The sequence below is a fragment of the Idiotropiscis lumnitzeri genome, chromosome 16, assembly GCF_059441095.1.
Source record: "Idiotropiscis lumnitzeri isolate Australia: NSW breed Sydney's pygmy pipehorse chromosome 16, RoL_Ilum_1.0, whole genome shotgun sequence".
NCBI lineage: Eukaryota > Metazoa > Chordata > Actinopteri > Syngnathiformes > Syngnathidae > Idiotropiscis > Idiotropiscis lumnitzeri.
In genome coordinates this window covers 15820829-15840224 of record NC_142406.1, presented here as the reverse complement: position 1 = coordinate 15840224, position 19396 = coordinate 15820829, and the positions used below count along the sequence as shown (strand labels likewise).

At 48.8% G+C, this 19396-nt stretch overlaps 1 protein-coding gene across 2 annotated transcripts; it reads left to right on the top strand.

Moving 5' to 3' along the window:
• The first annotated feature begins 436 nt into the window (after positions 1-436).
• Positions 437-16352, top strand: zbtb10 (zinc finger and BTB domain containing 10). 2 transcript variants are annotated; one of them, XM_088319368.1, is made up of 5 exons: positions 437-1157; positions 7437-8454; positions 10402-10458; positions 11524-11699; positions 12548-16352. In XM_088319368.1, exons 1-5 carry the CDS (start codon positions 564-566, stop codon positions 12833-12835), a joined length of 2133 nt encoding a protein of 710 aa, XP_088175494.1. In that variant the 5' UTR covers positions 437-563; the 3' UTR covers positions 12836-16352. The 2 variants fall into 2 exon arrangements, with proteins under 2 accessions (XP_088175494.1, XP_088175495.1); XM_088319369.1 differs by lacking the exon at positions 10402-10458.
• Positions 16353-19396: the final 3044 nt, after the last annotated feature.

The following is a 19396-nucleotide window of genomic DNA, read 5'->3' as shown; positions in this document are numbered from 1 at the left end:
ATATTTAATGTAATAGATCACTTTTATTCGATGTATTTAATATCGGAAGTATAATCCACAGTTTACCTACGTCAGAATAGCGTCAGGTCACGTGATCACGTGCGACCATCCAACAGGGATTTAAAGGCCTTCAAAAAGTGCATTTGTGTGGTTGAAGGGATAAGGAAATAAATAAAAAAAAAACTAAACCAAAAAAAAAAAAAAGAGCCAGCGCGAGAGACGGAGAGATATGAGAAGCATGCGGAAAATGGGTGCAGCCTCGCACACACAAAAGCCCCCATTGGCGCTCCACAGCACCCCCATCTCGCCCTCTTCCAAGCGGCCACCCTCCCGCTCCTCCTCCACCACCAGTCGAGGTGCATTGTGGGCAGGAAAGTCGTTGCCATTCGACCTCTGCGGGGCCTGCGCGGACGCAGCCAGAACCCTGAAAACTTGCACCGGCCGGGGGCCCCGCGACCGAAAGACGACGAGCAACGACGGCGGCTGGGAGACGAAAGGGAAAGGGAAACATTTTGCCGTGGCGGGGGGGATCCAAGTGAGACATTTGTCATAAGCGCAAGAAAATGTCCGGCGAGAGGAACCGCAGGTCGCTGGCGTTCCGAGGCGGTGGACTAGCCGGGCTAACGGGTTCCGGAGGCGGGGGGAACGGTAACAGCTGGGAGGCCCCGGCCTGCCAGGACCGACATTTTAACGGCAACCGGCCGGACCAAGACGACGACGGGGACCTGGGGGCGTCGGGACCAACGCGGAAGCGACTGGAGGGCGCCGGCTCGGTGAGCGACAGCACGGAGCCCGACGCCGAGGAGGAAGAGGACGCGGAGGGTTCGGCCGACTCGGCGGCGAACGGCTACAAGGAAGCGGCCAGCGGGGACTTGGCGGAATCGGGGAACGCCGAGGCGGGACCCAGGAAATGCGGCGTGGAGATGCGACCGCAGACGCTGCTCCAGAAGCACTCGCTCTTCCACGCGTCGTGGCTCCACGAGTTCCCGTGGCTGCGCTTCTGCCAACAGACGGGGCTCATGTCGTGTTCGTGGTGCCGCGACGGCGCTCCCCGAGGCGGCGACGAGCTCACCAAGGGCAGCCGCAGCTACAAGCGGGCCCTGCTCCTCCGACATCACCTGTCGTCCGAGCACAGCAGGAATGACCCCAGCAAACAGGTACCCGCTTCGGGAGCACCCCGCAGCCCTCCGCCGCTGTCAAACGTCGACGTCGGACGCTTTTCAGACACCGCAAGAGCACCTTTTTGTCCGCTTTTGTCACGTCGCGCGAGTCATCCCCGTTTCAGTCACTTTGTCGAATATTCTGCGTGGAAAACGAGCTTGGAAGAGTTTTCGCGCCCCCCCTCGTAACGTTGTTCGCTTTGCGGCTAATTAGCTTAGGCGCTAGCTCGATGCTAAGCTAGCTCGTAGCTTGCTGGCCCAGTATCCGGGATTGGACGCTCGAGTCCGGGGTAAACCTCTCGCGGGGGAGGCTAACAAATTGGGATATTTAATTGTTAAATGGCTATCGAATCCTACTGAAGGTCTTATGACTCGTCTGCGCTTGTTTCTTGAGTTTATAGTGAAAAAAAAACACGAAAGTCGTTGTTCAAGGCCAGTGGTGGGCTACTTGTAGCCCGGGGCCCATCGAGGCTCACGGCGGAGCTCTCCTCAAGACTAAATAAGACGCAAAAAGAGCCTTGAATATTTGTCTAATATATGCAATACATATTGTAATGTCTAATAAATGACAAATTTTAATATATGTAAATAAATACATTAACGATTTGGCAAGTTAATATATATATTTTTTAAAATAAATGGATTTGTTGATGACAGATTAAATTATAAATCACAAAATGTAAGCGAATTATTTTACTGTTCAAATAAACAGTTTTACCTATCTGTTTAACATTTTTATTTGCTTAATTTGATGTTTGAGTTAAATATTTTAAATGTGTTAAATCATAACATTTAAGCACTTTTATTCCATTGTGGATATAAGCCCCCCTCCTTTTTTTCCTCTCTGTTTTTTTGTTGCATCAGCATCTGTCTTGATTACTATCTCGCCAGAGGTCACAACGACAAGGGGAGCCGCAACGCGCCCCCCCACCCCCCTTTGGCCCTCCTGTGATGCTTCTCAAGGCTCGCGCTCCCTGGTGACCTCGGGTGCTTTTACACAACCTTCCCCCTCATCCCCTTGGGGAGCTAAATCAGAGGCCTTGTGCCAGAATGACCCCCAAAAATCCATACTGGAAAAGCGCATTTAAAAAAAAAAAAGTGGTTTTTGATAGCAGGGTGAAATGGAAATCCCCAATACAGAGGTGTCAAACGGCAAGCAACATCAGAGTCACGGTTGCCGGGTTAAGTTAGTTTTGGGTACAGTAACGGAACAAAATGCAAATCTTTTGTCAATTGGTAAAAAAACGGACATTTTGGGACTTGATCGACAATTTTTTTTTTCATCTTTTACGCGTGAGGTCTGTAACAAATCACCAGACTTTTCAGATAGGAAAATCCTTGCGTGCGACGAGCTTTAGGAGAATTTTACTCAGTTGAAGCTCCCACTCGATCCGTGAAATTTAACTCGGATGTTACGTATAATATCGTTTTTTGTTGTTGTCGACCGGCGTCCCTTTGGGGCGTATCTTGTGATTTAGCCTCGTTCGAATCACCTCCCCAATATTTCAGGCTATGTGACTGTAAAGACTGTATGTGAGTGCTTATTTCTTTTTTTTTTTTTTTTATGGCACCGACATTTGCACGGCCGTGCCATAAAACCAGGGAGTGTTTGGTCGACGTCGCGGCCCATCCCAATCGGGTGTCAAAGAGCGTTTGTGCCGACGACGGCGCCGAGCGAGCTGTCACGGCCGACTTGCGAGGTCCGTTTGACTCGCAAGAGGATTGGCCGACCACATTTAGTTCCTTCCCGCGCCGCACGCAATCGCTAATCAGAATGACTTGAAGTGATCCACTAACGCGGACGCGCGTCTAATTGGGAAGGAAAGCGCTGCCAGTGGATTAGGAGGCGCCGCCGATTCTCCCCGGCGACGAGGACCCCCGCACGTACGCCGTGTCCTGCTATCCCGTGCGCTGCTAATGTTTGTGTAAGACACGCGTTTAAGCGTTGGGAGAGAAGCTAACTCGATTAGCTTACTAGCACGCAGGACAACTGTGCGAAATGCGCGTCACGTTGGAGAGCGGTTGCTGTCGGGAATTGTGTGGGTGCCGTCTTGTTGGGATTTAAAAAAAAAAAAAAAAAAAAAAAAAAAGGCTGAAAAGGTCAAAATGTGACGAGAGCCACAAAAAGTTGCACGGCAGTTGTGAAAAACTTATTTACTCTTTATATTTAGTTCCTCAGTGCTGCTAGGATGTTAATAAGCGGGGGGAAAAAAGTAAAGCATCAAATATAATCTGTAAAATGTTGCGTGAATATTTTTCGTCAATTTCTGTGCAAAAACCAAAAATGTCCAGGAAAGGATAAACATTTGTGGGAAAAAAATGTTATTTTTTGGACTCAACAAAAAAAAAAAAGTAAAAATGCCCCCAAAAATAATATCAGCTCACAATAGGTTAAAAGTTACTGGAGAGTTTTTGTATTTACCGGCAAAAATGCCCAGCAACTCGTGGAAAACTAACAGTGTCCCGGTTTGTCCAGTTGGAACGTCATCAAAGAAAAAAAAAAAGTGTTCCAAATGTGAATGAAGCTACAATAGGAAAAGACGCTCAAAAAATATCAAAGCGTCATTTTGGGCTGTGTCGATGCTTTAGAAAGTTCGCCGCATTTGTTTACTTTTGTCACCGCAGAAACTAAAGTGAAGTTTCAGTGCACCGGAGAAAGAAGAAAAAAAAATTTCCCCTCTCGGAATTTAGTTTCAGTTTTGTTTTTCCTCCATGCTCGCCACCCTTTGTCTGCCCTTCAAAACCAGACAGGACAGTGCAGGTTGCTCCAATTTTTTTTTTTTTTTTTTTTTAACGGGGTTGGAGGGGTGTGGATTTTTGCCACCACCTCCGGAAACCTCAAGTTGACCCCAAAACCAAAGTTTAGTCTGCCCCCTCGGAGAGGAAAAAAATGTACCCCACCCTTGCGGTACTTGTTGAAGCCCCGCCCCTCCGATTGGGTCAAAGCTCGGCGAAGTGACGTGATCCCCAAGGGCCAAAAATTGAGAGCTCATTTGACCTTTGCCAAAGACAAGACTGCCCCCGTTTTGGGGGGGGGCATACTGTTTGCAGTTTGGCAAGCTAGTGTGCTGGTCGGGCTGTTTATTGGGGTCCGCAGGTCAGTAAAACGGGGTGGGCTGCCGCCAGAGGGAGAATTCTCATTGAATTTGCGACTGTGTGCACCCCCCCCCCCCCCCCCCTCCCACACCTCGTCGTCTTCTCTGGCACGACATTGTTGAGAGGCCGCGAGACACTCGATGCGGCCCTCCCACACCTTGGGCCAAATGCACACAGCTGTATTGTTCTGCTATCCGGGGACCGGCTGGCCGGGGAGGGGGAGGGGGGGGGGGTTGTTTGCTTCATTGACTGTAGTCGAATTTTAATTTAGGATTTATGGGGGCGGGACATCAATGCTGGCGCTCAAGAGGCTGGATGCACTTTTGGGCGGAGCTTCTGAATTCGTGCGCGGCTACGCTGCCGGATTTCTGTTCGAGGCGCGTCGTGTTTGTCGAGGTTTCACTTTTATTTATGCTGCGACCCATCTTGACGCCTCGCCAGTCGCCATCTTGGCTCGTTTGGCAAGCTAGCGGGTGGTAGCGCTCGCGCGACAGCCAAAAGTTTCCCGTCTTGTCTGGCCGTGCGAACGGCTCCCCGCGCCGCTGGCCGGCCAATCATTAACAGGAGCTCCAAATGGTCAAGTGCGCCAGAACTTTTTCTGGGACCTTGGTCTGCCTCACATGTGACCCGCGTCACATTTCAACCTATTTTAGGCAGAAGGTCAACCGAGGCTAATTTTTCTAGAAAAATATACCGGCACATTTTGCACGTTAAAAAAGGGACGAAAGTCATCGACTGGCGATTCATCAAATGGAACGCAACCGTTCGCCGCCGTCAACGTAAACATTCGTCAAGCATGTTTTTCGATGGCTCGTGTGTGAAATTCAACTTTGTGAACCCCTCCCTGCATTTGCCAAGGTCTCATGTGATGTTGTTTGCTACTTCGTGTGACTTTAGGGGCAATTTTTCCATCCTCGCAGTGGGCCGACTTCGGTGTCACAAGTTGTCGTTGCATTTGCGTGCGTTCTTTAAAAAAAAAAAAAAATCCGTTTTATTTTAGGATCGTGCTCGACGTGAAATTGACGCTGATGCGTCCTCGTTGTCTTCCCCTCTCCCGACTCGCCTCGGCGCACCCCCTGGCTCCGTCCTCTGCGGTCTGAAGAAGAGGAAGGAAGAAGTGATTTCACAAAAGGCCCACAGTGAGTGGACAATGAGCCTCGGGGAGAACGCGGGCCATTGTGAAGGCCGCGAAAAAATGGGGTGACCCGTCGACTTCGGCGCTCGCTCTCTTGCTCGCTCGTCGCCACCCCCTCCCTCCAGGCCCCTCCTCGTCCGCCCCACATTTTCTCTCAAGGTCTGCCGACTATCAGCCATCTCTTATCTCGCCATTGTAACTTCTCCTCCATTATGCGCCTCCTTTTCAGCCTTTTTACGCTCGCTGCGTATCGTCCAGCCTACTAAAGCATGTTCCCATTCGCTCGCTTGCAATCCCTCACATCCCATCGCTTGCTCTCGCTCACTCGCTCTCCCTCCAGCTGTGTGGCCGAGGATAAATGATAAACCACCCCCCCACCCGCTCCTCTCCCCGCTTTACATGCCATTCTGTGTGCCCGGGCTGCTGTGCAGGAGAGTGGGGGCTGGGTGGGGACCTCCGAGAAATGCATTTAATCGGCTGAAACCCCAGCTGTGTGTGTGTGTGTGTGGGGGGGGGGGGGGGGGCGTGTGCGTGTGTGTGTGTGTGTGTTGGCAGCTTGCTTTCTGTGTGTTTACGAAGGTGGTGGGCAGGGGCAAAAATGCGGGCGCAATGTGAATTGTTCTGGATTAGGACATCTGCTGTGCAATTGTGTTGCATCGGAAAACGAAAAAACATCAACGTTGGGCGTCGTCGTGCCGCATGGGATGGACACGCCCCCTTCTTACTTGCTGGGTACCAGGCTGGCTTGCGGGTGGGAGGTGGTTTTGGTGCATATGTTGCGTCGTTCCAGGACAGGTTGCCGCCGTCACTACCAACAACCCCCCCCCCAAAAAAAAAGTCGCCCCGAGGCGGTTCAAGAAATAATTGACTGAAACCGGCGTCAATGTGTAAGCCGCCTCTCGCCTCTTCCTTGAGCGTAAAACCAAAATGCGAGCAAGAAGCCAGCGTTGTGTTTTGGCCCAACACTCGACTTTTGCGGTTGCGGAGGAAAGAATCTATTTGATTGTTTTGTTCCAGCGCTGCCTTGTCGCTCACTCTCAACTTTGGCGGGTTGGGGAAATGGCCGACGGCGGCGAGCTCGTATCTTTTGTGGTTGTTTTGCTCTCAGGAGGCCAAATGTGTCACGTTTGTTCGCCTTCCGCAACTAATTTCGTTGGCCTCACATTATTATTATTTTTAGAATTTGATGCTTTTGGGCCTTTCCGAAACTTTTTTTTTTTTTTTTTTTTTTTTTTTAAAACCTGCTTAAAATGTTTTTGGAGTTCGACTGAACAGAACCGTCGTCCAACACGTAATGATGAGTTGACGAGTCCGGCATGACGTGACGCCCAAAATGTGGCGAGGCCTCAAAGTTAGGAAAGAGGAAGTTGGGCCGTTTTGATCCTAGACAGATGGTCACGCTGGATCGCAAATCCGTTTGGCCAAGGTCGTCTCATTTGGCGCCGAGCGCCGCGTCAACGTTTCACTCGCCGTCGGTCAATGAAAAAGAATTTGGCTCGGAAGCGCCACGCCGTCCTTTTTTTGTGTCCCCCGTCGGACCAGTTTGTCCCCCGCCGGCGGGCGTGTCGTGAACCTCGCGAATGTTTGCCGACGCCGGAGTGTTTAGTAAAGGCGACTGCGAGGGAAATTTTTGTATATTTGGATACGCACACAATTGTACTTTATTAGGAGTGACTGTTTTGTGTCAAAAAAATAATCGAGGTGGAACCTGATTTTGGGGTAAATATTGCGCGTTGCTTCCTGACATGTTGCGCAACACTTTGTGCATGTTTGTTTTGGGCCGTTAAATTCTAAAATGGTTCCGTTGTTGAGCCGGAACATATTCCGTGCCTGCGGAAAACGCTACATTGCTATTTTGTTATGAAAATGTTCGGTTTTTCCGGTTCCACTCTCATTGATCCCGAAAAACTGAAATGTTTGAGTTGAGCGTTCATCAAATATTTTCAGTCAAAGGGAGCTACCGGCTGACCCGGTTCTGGATTCCCGTCCCTGTTGATTTAGCGTCTCTCCATGTCCTCCGCTCACCGTCTCGTTTCTCGATCCAGGAGTCAGGCCGGCCCTCGGACAACGCCAGCCCGTCCACCAACTCGTCGGAGGACGACTACCGCAACAAGCCCAACGAGAACTCGTACTGCTACCAGCTGCTGCGGGAGCTGGACAAGCAGCGCAAGAGCGGCATCCTGTGCGACGTCAACATCGTGGTGTCGGGCCAGGTGTTCCGTGCCCACAAGAACATCCTGGTGGCGGGCAGCCGCTACTTCAAGACGCTCTACTGCCTGACCAAAAGCGAGGCGCCGGAGCGCACCACCATCACGCACCTGGACGTGGCCGCCGTGCAGGGCTTCTCGGTCATCCTGGACTTCCTCTACTCGGGCAACCTGCTGCTCACCAGCCAGAACGCCATCGAGGTCATGTCGGTGGCCAGCTACCTGCAGATGACCGAGGTGGTCCAGTCGTGCCGGGCCTTCATCAAGGACGCGCTCAACATCAGCATCAAGCAGGAGGCGCCCGACTCGGTGGTGGTGGACTACAACAAGCGGCAGACGTTGGCCAAGGAGGGGCAGCGGGGAAGGCCCGACCGCAAGCCCAGCAACTTCTGGGCCACCAGCATCCTCTCCAAGCTGTCCATCAAAGCCAGCGGCAACAGCCGAGGGAAGGCGGCGGCGGCGGCGGAGGAGGAGGAGGAGGACGGCGGCGGCGGCGGCGGCGGCAGGGTGAAGGAGGAGTCCAGCGACGTGGAGGTGACGCCGGTCGGGGCCGGTCCCCCCGGCGCCCCCCCGGGTAGCTGGAGCCACCACAACCACAACTCGTCCGACTCGGCCGACAACAACGAGGCCCGCGCGCAGGTTTTCGTCTGGAACGAGCCGGGCGCGGCGGCGGCCATCAAGCGCGAGGCCCCCGACGCCGCTGCCGGCAGCGGCCGTCGGAAAAAGCAGACCACCACGCGGAGGTTTGTCTACAACTTCCCGCCCGAGCCCGAGGAGGGCTTCGACGAGGGCATGTTCATCCAGCCGTCCGCGTCCTATCCCCGAGAGGACTTCTCGGCGCTTTCGGAAAACGCCGGTAGGTCGCACATCTCGAGTTGATGATGTGCAACGTCTTGCTCTTCTTCACACCGAGGTCGTCGTCTTGAACACGTGCAGTCATGCAAATATATTTTTGGGCGTACGTGCAAAAAAAAAAAACTAAATGATCACAATGCATCACTGAATCTGGTGCGTGCGACCACAAATAAGTACCTGATTGATTATGTTTATGTTGTGTGCATGTGTTTTTTTTGTGTGCACGTGCATCTAATTTTGCATGCGTGTAAATGTGTGTGCGTGCGCGTGCGTGAACGGCTGGAGTCTGCCGTCGCACCATCGGCCGGGCTGCATGCGCGCGCTTAGCAAGCAGGCTCAACCTGGCTCGCCGTTCCCTCCTGATGATCCCCCGCTAATCGCTCCCGAGCTGGGTGGGGGTGGGGGCATACGGGGGTCTTGGCTCTGCGCAGAGAGGATTTTACACACGTTAACGCCCGCTTTGTGGACGCCGACGCCACACGAGCCTTCGCCATCCCCTTTCGCCCAGCCACGATAATAAGAATAAGAAAAAATAAATAAATAAAAAAATCTGCTCGCCTCCATTTGAAAATCCTCTTTGTGTCCTTCCATACATGTTGATTCCACCCGCGGGTATCCTTGAATAACCTTTTAATCTACCCGCCGCCCTTTCTCGTAGGCCCTAATCTCTCCTTCAGCCATTAAAGCGGCGCGGCGCTCCTCCACCGTGACGGAAGCGCAGGACGTGTTTTTTCCGACATTTGCTTCCCTCCCTAATGCAGGATAATGAAGAAAGCGTTGGGGAGGGGGGGGGGGTCCTCTCCCTCAGGCCTCCCCCCTAAATGCGCTGCAATGCTCTTAGTGCCTGCAGCTTCTCTAATGCGCTCCACAAGTGATGCCTTGTGGGGGGGTGCGCACTAATGGTCTGCGCCCAAGGGTGCGCGTATATGTCGGAGGCGATGTGGGAAGCAAATGTGCGCGCTTTGGATGATCCCGATCAGCAAAACGGATCGCCTTCTCCTCGCCGTCCGGCCGCCACGGCCCATTAGGCGTTACACAGTGGCGGGTTTTGTTGCGCGCGTCACATGGCTTTTCCGCGTCGCCCTCGCGAGAACCAAAGAGAGGCGCGCCATCGATTTTTGTGGCGAATTTGGCGCTGCTAAATTCTCGGAATCGAGCGATGAGTCCACGAGGTCGGCAAACGTGCTTTGAGACGCGGAATTGAAAAAGTTGGCACACCCCCGTTCAAATTCAATTTTCTCGCGATAAATTGAAATTAAAAATAAAAAATGTTCAAACTTTTTCCCCTCTATGAATGTGATTTGATACCATACTAGTCACGTGACAAAAATAAATTTCTTCCAGTGTGCCAAGGTGTGAGCTCCTAGAACAGCTGAACTTTATTTGGAAATAATTCGAGCCGCTCGAAATGGGGACTCCCATTTAGTGCCCCTTTGAAATGCGACTGTCGTCGCTTCCGAGCGTGCATTATTTCCACCGTTTTGTTTTTCTAAATCGACTGGGCTCGATTAGAAGTCACAACAGCTGAAAAAGTTTTCAAACCATGTCAGGTGGGCGTGGCCACCTGGGCAGCCGGGTGCGTCCGAGCCACAGGCTCGTTTCCAAATAATAATAATGCCTTTATTGACCCAGGGAGGGTGGCGGCCATCTTAACGGGATGTCGGGACTTGCTCGACATGTAGCAACCCGACACGGCGCTTGTAGGTGTGCCCTGAGCCCTCCCCGCGCCCCCGCCACGCTACTTTACATACAATACAGCCCTCTCGGGGTGTGTGTGTGGGGGTGTGTGTGTGTGTGTGGACTGTTTAGTTGTGTACACAAAAAACGCCGCGCCCGCCTCCCCTCCGACAAACCTCTCACATCTCCCTTCTTTTTTTTTTTTCTTTTATATTTTTTGTCTCCCTCTTGCATCTCTGCTCAAATCCCAAACCCCGCCCCCTTTTCCCAGAGCTGGCCAATCAGATCCAGTATAACATCATCCAGCCCGGAGAGTCGTGGGAGAACGGTAAGCGGCAACGATGAGCACACGTCGTCACATACGACGTATTTTTTTTAAGCTAGCCCGCATGTGCAAACGTCGTCACGACAACAACATGAAATATTTTTACGCTGCCTTTTTCATCCAACTTCCCACTCAATTTCTTCCCAAAGTTGCCCTCCCCAATTGCGTTGCGGGCGAATGTGCGCTTTTTTTTTTTTGTCTTCCTCATTACCGCTCAACTGAGTGGAGGTTGGGTTGGAAGCATGTGATCGCCATGGCAACAGTGTGGTTGTATGCAAAATGCTAAGTTAAAGGCTAAAGGTGCTCCGCCCCGGCCAAATCTCGCTCTTTGAGGAACACGCGTGTATGCAAGGAGTATGCGTGTTCAAACACACACGCTCACGTGCACACACAGGTGACCTCATCAACACCCCCACCCCAAACCGTCACGCCACCTTAGCAACCTGCCTTGCCGACGGTACTGTTGTAGGTTCAAACAAAAGGCCGTGACTCTTCACTTCCCCTGGCGTCCTCCATTTTTTTTCCAAGCGCTTTCCAAATCAATAGGCGACTAATTTGCGCTCAAAACCATCTGTCCGCACGAGCTCGTTAGCATCCGAAGGCGGCGGGCGCGGGGGGGGGGAGCGCCGTTGAAGCACAGAGCAGCTGCCGTGGTCCTCTTACGGCCTCTTCTACCTCGTTTCAAGGAGGTCGTAGATGATGGTCACAATTGAGAGAAACCGAGCTCGCTAGCTTGCTCGCTAGCTAGCTTGCTGCATCGCGGCGATCATCAGCCTAGCTAGCAACCATTCGGCGAGCAGTTAGCAACAAAATATTCACATGAAAATGGGTTCTACTTAAAACACCCCCCTGTTGGATGTGCTAAAAAATATATTTTGGGATATAATTGCTGTAGTTAAGCTAACTAGCCGCTCGCTGCTATGTGGGATGCTCGAAACGTCACATTTGTTGTCTTGGGGGAAAGAAATGCTGGCAACTAAATAGTGGAGATGTAGCATATGAAGAACCAGATTTGAAGAGAATGAAACGTAGCTGAGCTATTTTTTATTGATTTTTTTTTACGGTTAGGCGAGTCGTCGCTGCTGGCCATCAACAAGCTGAAGTGTCCGCACTGCAACTACATCGCCAAGCACCGGCGCACCCTCAAGAGGCACCTGGTCATCCACTCAGGCGTGCGCTCCTTCAGCTGCGACATCTGCGGCAAGCTCTTCACTCGCCGCGAGCACGTCAAGAGACATTCCCTGGTCAGTATGCTAACCTCGCCGGAGGGGGGGGTGCTAACTGGACAGCGTCGCCGTTGCCGGCTAAAGTAACAAATAAGTGCCATTCAGCAAACCGGTTGCCGGGTTTGGTGGAGCGTCACGTCACGGACGTTTTGCGGGTTGAGTCACGTGACGTTGGCGAGATGAGCCCGCCTGGTACTGCGAGCGGCAGTAAAACAAAATGGCCGCCTGCTGTGATAACTAAAAAGTTTTTTTTTTTTGCTGCTTTATTCATATTTCGCAAACGCAAAATTTATCCCAATGCTGTGTTTAGACTCAAACGGGCGCGAAAGAAAATATAATTGTTAAGAGAGTTTTTGACTTGGCTTTGATCAATTATCAAAAATAGTTGTCGATGAATTTATTAATCAATTAGTTAGCCATTAATCGTTGCGCTTGCAAAATGAGCCCTGTCCAAATCAAAGCTGCCAAGGAAGTGAGGTTCTCATTGGCTACGTTTACATGGGCCTAATGTACGAAATTGAATCCAACCAGAGTTCGGATTCAAATTCTGATCGGATGGACTCTTTTCATGGACACGAAAACTCACTTTCAATTTCAGTCGGAACAAACTGCGTCGCGGAGATAAAAACCGAAATAAATGTTTTTATGCGCACTCAGCGGATACTAAATCAACATAAATCTCACGCCTCTCGTTCCGAACGGGCTTGATCGGGTCAGAATATTCCGAATGAGGTGTGCACATGAAGCATTTTTATCCCGTAATTAACGTGTCCATGTCAACGTCGCCGCTGTCAGACCAAACATTTGGACTCACCATGTCCGTCCCGTCCCGTCCCGTCCCGTCCCGTGCGTCATCGTCCCGGCAGGTGCACAAGAAGGACAAGAAGTACAAGTGCATGGTGTGCAAGAAGATCTTCATGCTGGCGGCCAGCGTGGGCATCCGGCACGGCTCGCGGCGCTACGGCGTCTGCGTGGACTGCGCCGACTCTCACCAGGCCGGCCAGGAGGGCCTGGAGGCCATGGAGTTCCCCCGAGGGGACGACGACTTCGAGGGCGACGACGCCGACGACCTGCTGGAGGCCGACAACGACTCCGCCTCCGCCGACCACGAGCGAGCCGCCGCCGCCCCTCCGGAAGACGGCAAGGAGTTCTAGCCTCATATTTTGCTTTTCTTTTTTTTTTTTTTTTTATAGATGTAAGCTGGTAAACAATCAACTCCAAAAGTGCTATCAAAACCTCGAGGTTGCTTAATTATACGAGTTTGACAAAAAAAAAAAAGCTTTGGTAGCGTGGGAACCCCGCCATGTACAGATTTAATTCCTATTATTATTATTATTATTATTATTATTATTATTAATGCTCTGCAGAAGACTATCTGAAATAATCTGTTTTTTTTTTTTTGAGGGGGGGTTGTATGTTTCCTTTTAAATAGGTGGGGAGGGCTAGCTAGACCAATCATTGGAGGTAAAAAAAAAGTTAATTATTTAATTTAAGAAGATTTTATGGTCTTATCACAGATGATCTAATTTTTTGTTGTTAATTTGTTTCCTTTTTTTTTTTTTTTTTTTACTTGCTGTGTAGTTGGCGTTTAGTGGCGCTAAAATATTCTATATTATTCCGTTTTTCTTTCCTTTTTTTTTTTTCCCTGCGCAAATCTTGGAACCAAAAAATCTGTTTGATGACGTTAATGTTCTGCAGCCATATTTATGATATATTAATTTAAAAAATGTAACAAAAAAAAAACTGAGGGCTGTGACGTTGTTGTGCCAAACAGACCGCACACCAAGATGGAGCAGGAAAAACTACTGAATATGCTTCAAACAAAAGACACCTTTCTTATTTGATTAGTTTTTTGTTGTTGTTGTTTTGTTTTAGAGTTTTAAGAAAAGAGTATAAGAAGTAAAGTGTGTGGGATGGGGGGGTACTTTACTAGCTTTATACCAATCGCCGCGTCACGCTAACACTTTAAAAAAAAGCATTTGACCTTCACTTAAAGCTTGAATCGTTCGTTGGGTTTTTTTCTGTTTTTTTTTTTTTGCCAAATGACGACGTTTGGTGCTTTGTCGCAGAATACTGGACCTACAAAACAAGCGAGGCTTTAATTCTTATGATGTCTGTCGTCATGAAACGAAAAAACAAAATAAGCTTCTATTGTTCAACTGACGCTTCACCTCCTCTACAACACTATAGCCTCTTTCACGCAGAGATCCCGCCCCCAAAAAAAAAACAAAAACCCGGCATTTCTCCGCTTTTGCCTTTCACGCCAAACCCAGCCAAGCTTTAATTCTTAGGTTGGTCGTCGCAAGAAGCTTCAGGTGACGGAGCGAGCGCAAAATCAGAGCCAAAATTCAACATTTGACATTATCCGCTTTTGCCACGTAAGGCAATAAACTTCGTCGCAGAATACACACCACGGCTTTACTTCAAATGATTTCTAGTCATCGTCACGTCGTCAAAACGTTTGCTTCCAGCAACGCTAGCCTCGATCACGGCAGGAGAAATGAGAAGTGCGTGTTAAACTTAATACCTGACAGTGGCACCTTTCCACGCAGACGCCGTCTTTTCCAAATATCGGACCTTCAGCATGGCTTTAATTCTTCGCATTTCCGTCAGTCGAAATGTTTACCTCCAACAACACGAGCCTCTTTCACGCGTAGATATTGCAACAAAAAAAAAAAGCGTTGCCGGGAGAAGTGGCTGTCGGGCGTTCAACTTCACGCGCGTCTTCCTTTCCAAATGGTGGACCTACGGCATGGCTTTAATTCTTATCAAAACTTGACCTCGATCAACGCGAGCCTCTTTCACGCGGCAACTCCGCAAAAAACGTAACAGGAGACGTGAGTGTGGAGTTTGAATTTCACAGCCCTGTCCCGGTATCGCCGAATATGTCGCTTGACAGCGAAGCTTTAATTCTTATCATTTCCTGCCATCAAAGATTTTACGTCAAACAACACCAGCTTTTAATTTTTTTTTTTCGTGTCGTTTTGCCAAGTTTGTCGTGGACTTGTGGACCTACAACGCGGCTTTTAATTCTTCACCTTTCGCGCAGACTTCCTCTATCGACCTTGGTGTCGGGTATGAAAGGTCATCTCGAGGCTTTAATTCTTCTGATGTTGCCGTCAGGAAAAACAACAACACTAAGACCTGCACTGCAAAATTGGCTTTGGCGTCGTGTAAAAAGACTTCGGCTTCCGTTACGACTCGTCGGCTCGTGGCGCAAAGAGGCGGAAAAATGCCGGTGTAAAAGGGGCTTCTGTGGATTATCAGGTAATCTTCGCCATTTTGGGGGGGTTGTTTTTTTTTTTAACTCCTGTGCTTTTTTTTTTTATTATTTTGCCGTCTAACTGCCGGCAGAACTTTTCTGTGTGAAATGAGGACCTAAAGCCGGACGTCTTTTTCTTTGTTTGGTACAAAGTCATGAACGCCATTTTGATACTTGTCAGTGATGGGACGTCCTACGCGTTTATTTTATTTAAATTTTTATTTTCCGGGGGGATTTTTATTTTCCGGGGGGGTTAACTTGCTTTTATCTGGTCTGCAAAAAAAAAAACTTCTTTGTTTCCACCATCATAGACATGCACTTACTTTTTTATTTCTTCTTAGTTTTGTTTCCCCCAAAAAGCGGGTCTCAATGGAACTTTCTCTTCTCTTCTTTTTCTTTTTTTCGTGTTTTCTAATTTTCTATCTCCAGCAGAATGCAATCAAGACTGTTAATTTTGTCCAAGCGAAATGATGATGATGATCATTGTTGGTGTTGTTCATTCTCGGTCTTGCCGGGCGACGTTTCGAGTGCGACCATTCGCTTGACACCTCCTCCCGTTTCTGATTGTTCCCTCCCATGACTTCAGCACACGTTTTTTCCAAATGATGCGCGTGGGGCGGCAGTATCAAGAGAATTACAAACCGTAAAAGAAAAAAAATATTTATAAATATATACATTGTGTGTTCATATGCAGTTTGTACGGGACACCTCATCTCCCTCCTCGTGTCACTTTTTTTTAAAAATCACTGTGGGTGGGGCCTCTGATATAACCAATATATATATATATATAAATATACATATATACATCTATATATGTATACGTGGAGAGTCTATGCGATATGAATATATATATATGAAAAAAAATCTATTATTTAACTCCCTTCTGCTTTGCCGTGTGCTGCTTGTCCGTCAATTTCTCGTCTTTTTTCATTTGTTTTATTTGTTAAATATGATTCGCGCCATTCTACTGATTTTTCTGTTCCTTATTTAATGCTGTATTTCTTGTATGGTAAAAGTAAAAAAAAAAAAAAAATGGCACCACACTACAGAATTTTGTTTCCCCACATTACTCGCGTACCAAACCCATCCATCCTCACGTCCTGGCTGTAATATTTAATTTTTTTTTTTATGCTTTTAAGATTTTGAAAAAACAAACGAAAAAAAAAAAAGTTGTAGTTTTCAACTTGTTTGCTCTCTGACAGCGATGCAAAACTCGGTGCCCTCCGAACACAAAAAAGCAAGATTCAGGTTACTCTTTTTACGTTTCTACCAGAACTTTTCAAAGATGGAATTTAACGTTCTCCTGGTTTGTTGCTCTTCTCTCTGTTTTCAAATCAATGAATAAAAAAATTGTTCTACTGTTCCTCTCTGTACTACATTTTAAGAATAAAACTTTGATATTGCTCAAATTCTTTGGGGATCATTTTTGTCTCTCATCCATTTGTTTAAAAAGAAACTGCTTTCAATATTTGTCTAAATTTTCACTTCAGAAAAACTTAGATTTATATCTTTTTAATATATTGACCCTATGTTGTTTTAGTTTGCGTATTTACTTTCGTATGCAAATTTTAGTCTGAATGTTCATTTTAAGTCGAAAGTCATCCTGTGCGACGTGTTGACGCCAAAGTGCTGCCACCTGCTGGCCACAACGTGACAATTGTCGCTTTGACCACCAGGTGGCGCCACTTGCGCATCGTTTTGCGCTCTTCTATTGATCCGTGCGAGGTTTTGCACTGAACGTGACGTCTCGTTTTATTTTTAGTTCGAGTCTGTACTTTCTTGTGACAAATGAGCAAAACTCGAGCAACTGCTTTTTTTTTAAACGCCTCTTTGACCTCCAAAGTCACACGTGAGTGTGAAATGGTCACGGCGTTCACACATTTGGAGTTGAGCATTTTTTGTGTGTTATATTTTCAGTGATTGTGTTTGAGTGTGTGTCTTTTTGTGCTTTTGCTTTGCTCAGCGCGTGCGTGTGTGTTCTCATGTTTTTGTATTCTGAGTTTGTCAATGCGTGCGCGTGTGAAAGAATGCACCAGCGCGTACATGTCTGAGTGTGTACGTCCCCACGGAGCTGTCGTGTCCAGAAGTGACGTGTGCGTGCGCGTGCGTGTGGTGTCGGGAGAAGGTGGCGGTTCCCACAGCTCAGCTCTAATTCATCTGTAACTCAATCCCCGTGTGAGTGATGCTCCTCTCCTCTCCGCTCCCTCTTGCGTGCGTGCGCGTGCGTGTAGGATATTTCCCTTCACAACCCCTTCGGATCAGTTTACCGTGTCAACACCAGAGGCTGGACAGCGACAGCAAGCGCGCGCACACGCACACGACACCGTATATGGGCTATGCAAACATGACGTTATGTACGCTCTGTGTGTGCGCGCGCGCGTGTGTTTGTAAGCATCTGTTTGTGTGAGAAGTTTGTGAATTTGTGAGACTTTTGCATGTGTGCATTAGTGTATTAGCAGCGGCCTGTGTGTGTGTGTGTGTGCGTGTTTTTGCTTGTGTTTGTGTTTCTATGCACCTGTCATCTTGTGTGTGTGTGTGCGCGCGTGTTCATCTGGCGGAATCAATTATGGACGAGTTAAGACTTTCCCAGCATCTCCCGCTTGGTGGGAAAACAGGAGCCACTTGGACACACTTGCGTGCGTGCGTGTCTACCTGTGTTGGAGCTTGTAGAGGTGCGTGGGCGCACCGCGGCTATCATGTGTCTGCGTATGCAAATGTGTAGGTGTGTTTATCTGCGGGTGTGAGGACAGCTGGCGTGAGGCAAACACTGGGAAAGATTTTCGTTGGCCTTCCGAGGTCAAATAACGATTAGAATGTGGGACGCAGTTCAGCGCCAGCAAGTCGGAAATAAGTTGGGGTGCGCGTTTTAGGAGGGCTGCTGCGCCCTGAGCGCTTGTGAGGTCAAATGTGGCGGTTTTTTTAGGATGTGTTGAGGGGTGATGAGGGTGCACCCGCTTAGAAGCAGGTATTAAAAAAAATGGTGCCCTCAGGGGGGGTGCGCACCACAGTTAGGAAATCCCTATCCTCGCTGCACTTATCTTATCAGGTCCACCCCTCCCTGCTTTTATCACACAGCCCGAGGCCTGGCGACTAATTAGCGAGTTGCTATCCATTAGCGGCGATTTTTGCGAAACATCAAAAAGATCGCCCGCTCTGATTTTCATTCGATGTCCGTTTGCACCACTTCAAAGACAACCGCGTGGGCCGCGCCGGTGGCAGTTTAGCGCGAGGCGGGTGCCGTGTGACCGCCGCCCGGTGGGAACGCGGGGCCGCCGCCCGGCGCGTGACGTGCGAGCACGGCCCGGGAGGCCGACGGGATACTTGACATTCCTGCGTTGGCTGGGGGACGGTGAGAAATATGTCTTCAAAAGCCCCCCACACCACCGCGTGTGTGTGTGTGTGTTGTCTGCATGTGTGTGTCCCTGCAGACTGCGCTGTGCACATGAGCATGTAACGGTGCACACCATTTAAAATCTAACTTTAATTTGGAGGTGCACAGTCAAAATATGGGGGTGCGCCAACCAGTTAATATGATACATTTGGGTTGCAGTGATTAAAAAAAACAACAAAAAAAAACGAAGAGAGCGACAGTGATGGTCCAAGTATGGCGGTATTACATTTTGTAGACGTGTGCCAACCAATTGAATTGGAGGTGCCCAAAGAATGACATATACAAGTACACTTCAAGTATGATGTCAGTGTGTGTGTGTGTGTGTTAATTGATGCCATATTATTATGATTTTTGTGTGTGCATGCGCTAAATCTGTAAGCTGAATACATCAACTTTTGAATGCTGTCAAAGGTTGACAGTGCCGTCGTCACACACACACACACACACCCCCACCCTGCCTGTCCTGTGTCATGTGTGTTGTGTTGGTCCTCGCATGTGCTGAAACAGGAGAGGCCACCAGGGGGAATTCCAATGTATGCATGTGTGTGCGAGTGGGACACAACAATCACATACGTGGGTGTGCGTGTGCGGGGGTGTGTGTGTGTGTGTTTGCCTCAGTAAGCTTGAATGGCCTTGTGAGGCCTCCTGTTTGTTTAAACGGCGCGATTTACTGTGTGTGCGGGGGTGCGTGCACTTGTGTGTTTGAAGTGTTGGCATTTTCAATGCCAACCCTTCCTGCTTTTCTTACAGATAAAAAAAAAAAAATAATCAAACCCTCAAGCTCATACCAACCTTGTTTGTTTCTTCAAGGTGACCCGCAGCCTTGATAGAGCGAGAGAAAACTGTCGTAAACGTGCGTCAATGTGGTGAAAATGTTTTGTATTGGAGGGGTGGGGGCAAGCCGTCCATTGAAATGTCCATCTTTTGATTTGAGTTCGAAATTATTCAAAAATTTCAATTAGGTACAGTTAAATTGGCATTGAAAATTACAAAAAACATTGTTGTTTGTTGTGAATTAAAAGCATGTGACTGTTTAAAAAAAATGGACACAAAGGCAACTGA

Excerpts from the sequence above, each read along its gene's own strand:
- zbtb10 (XM_088319368.1), top strand. The coding sequence starts at position 564 with ATGTCCGGCGAGAGGAACCGCAGGTCGCTGGCGTTCCGAGGCGGTGGA. Across the intron at positions 1,158-7,436 it reads GGAATGACCCCAGCAAACAG|GAGTCAGGCCGGCCCTCGGA; the intron begins GTACCCGCTTCG and ends TTCTCGATCCAG. Across the intron at positions 8,455-10,401 it reads GGCGCTTTCGGAAAACGCCG|AGCTGGCCAATCAGATCCAG; the intron begins GTAGGTCGCACA and ends CCCTTTTCCCAG.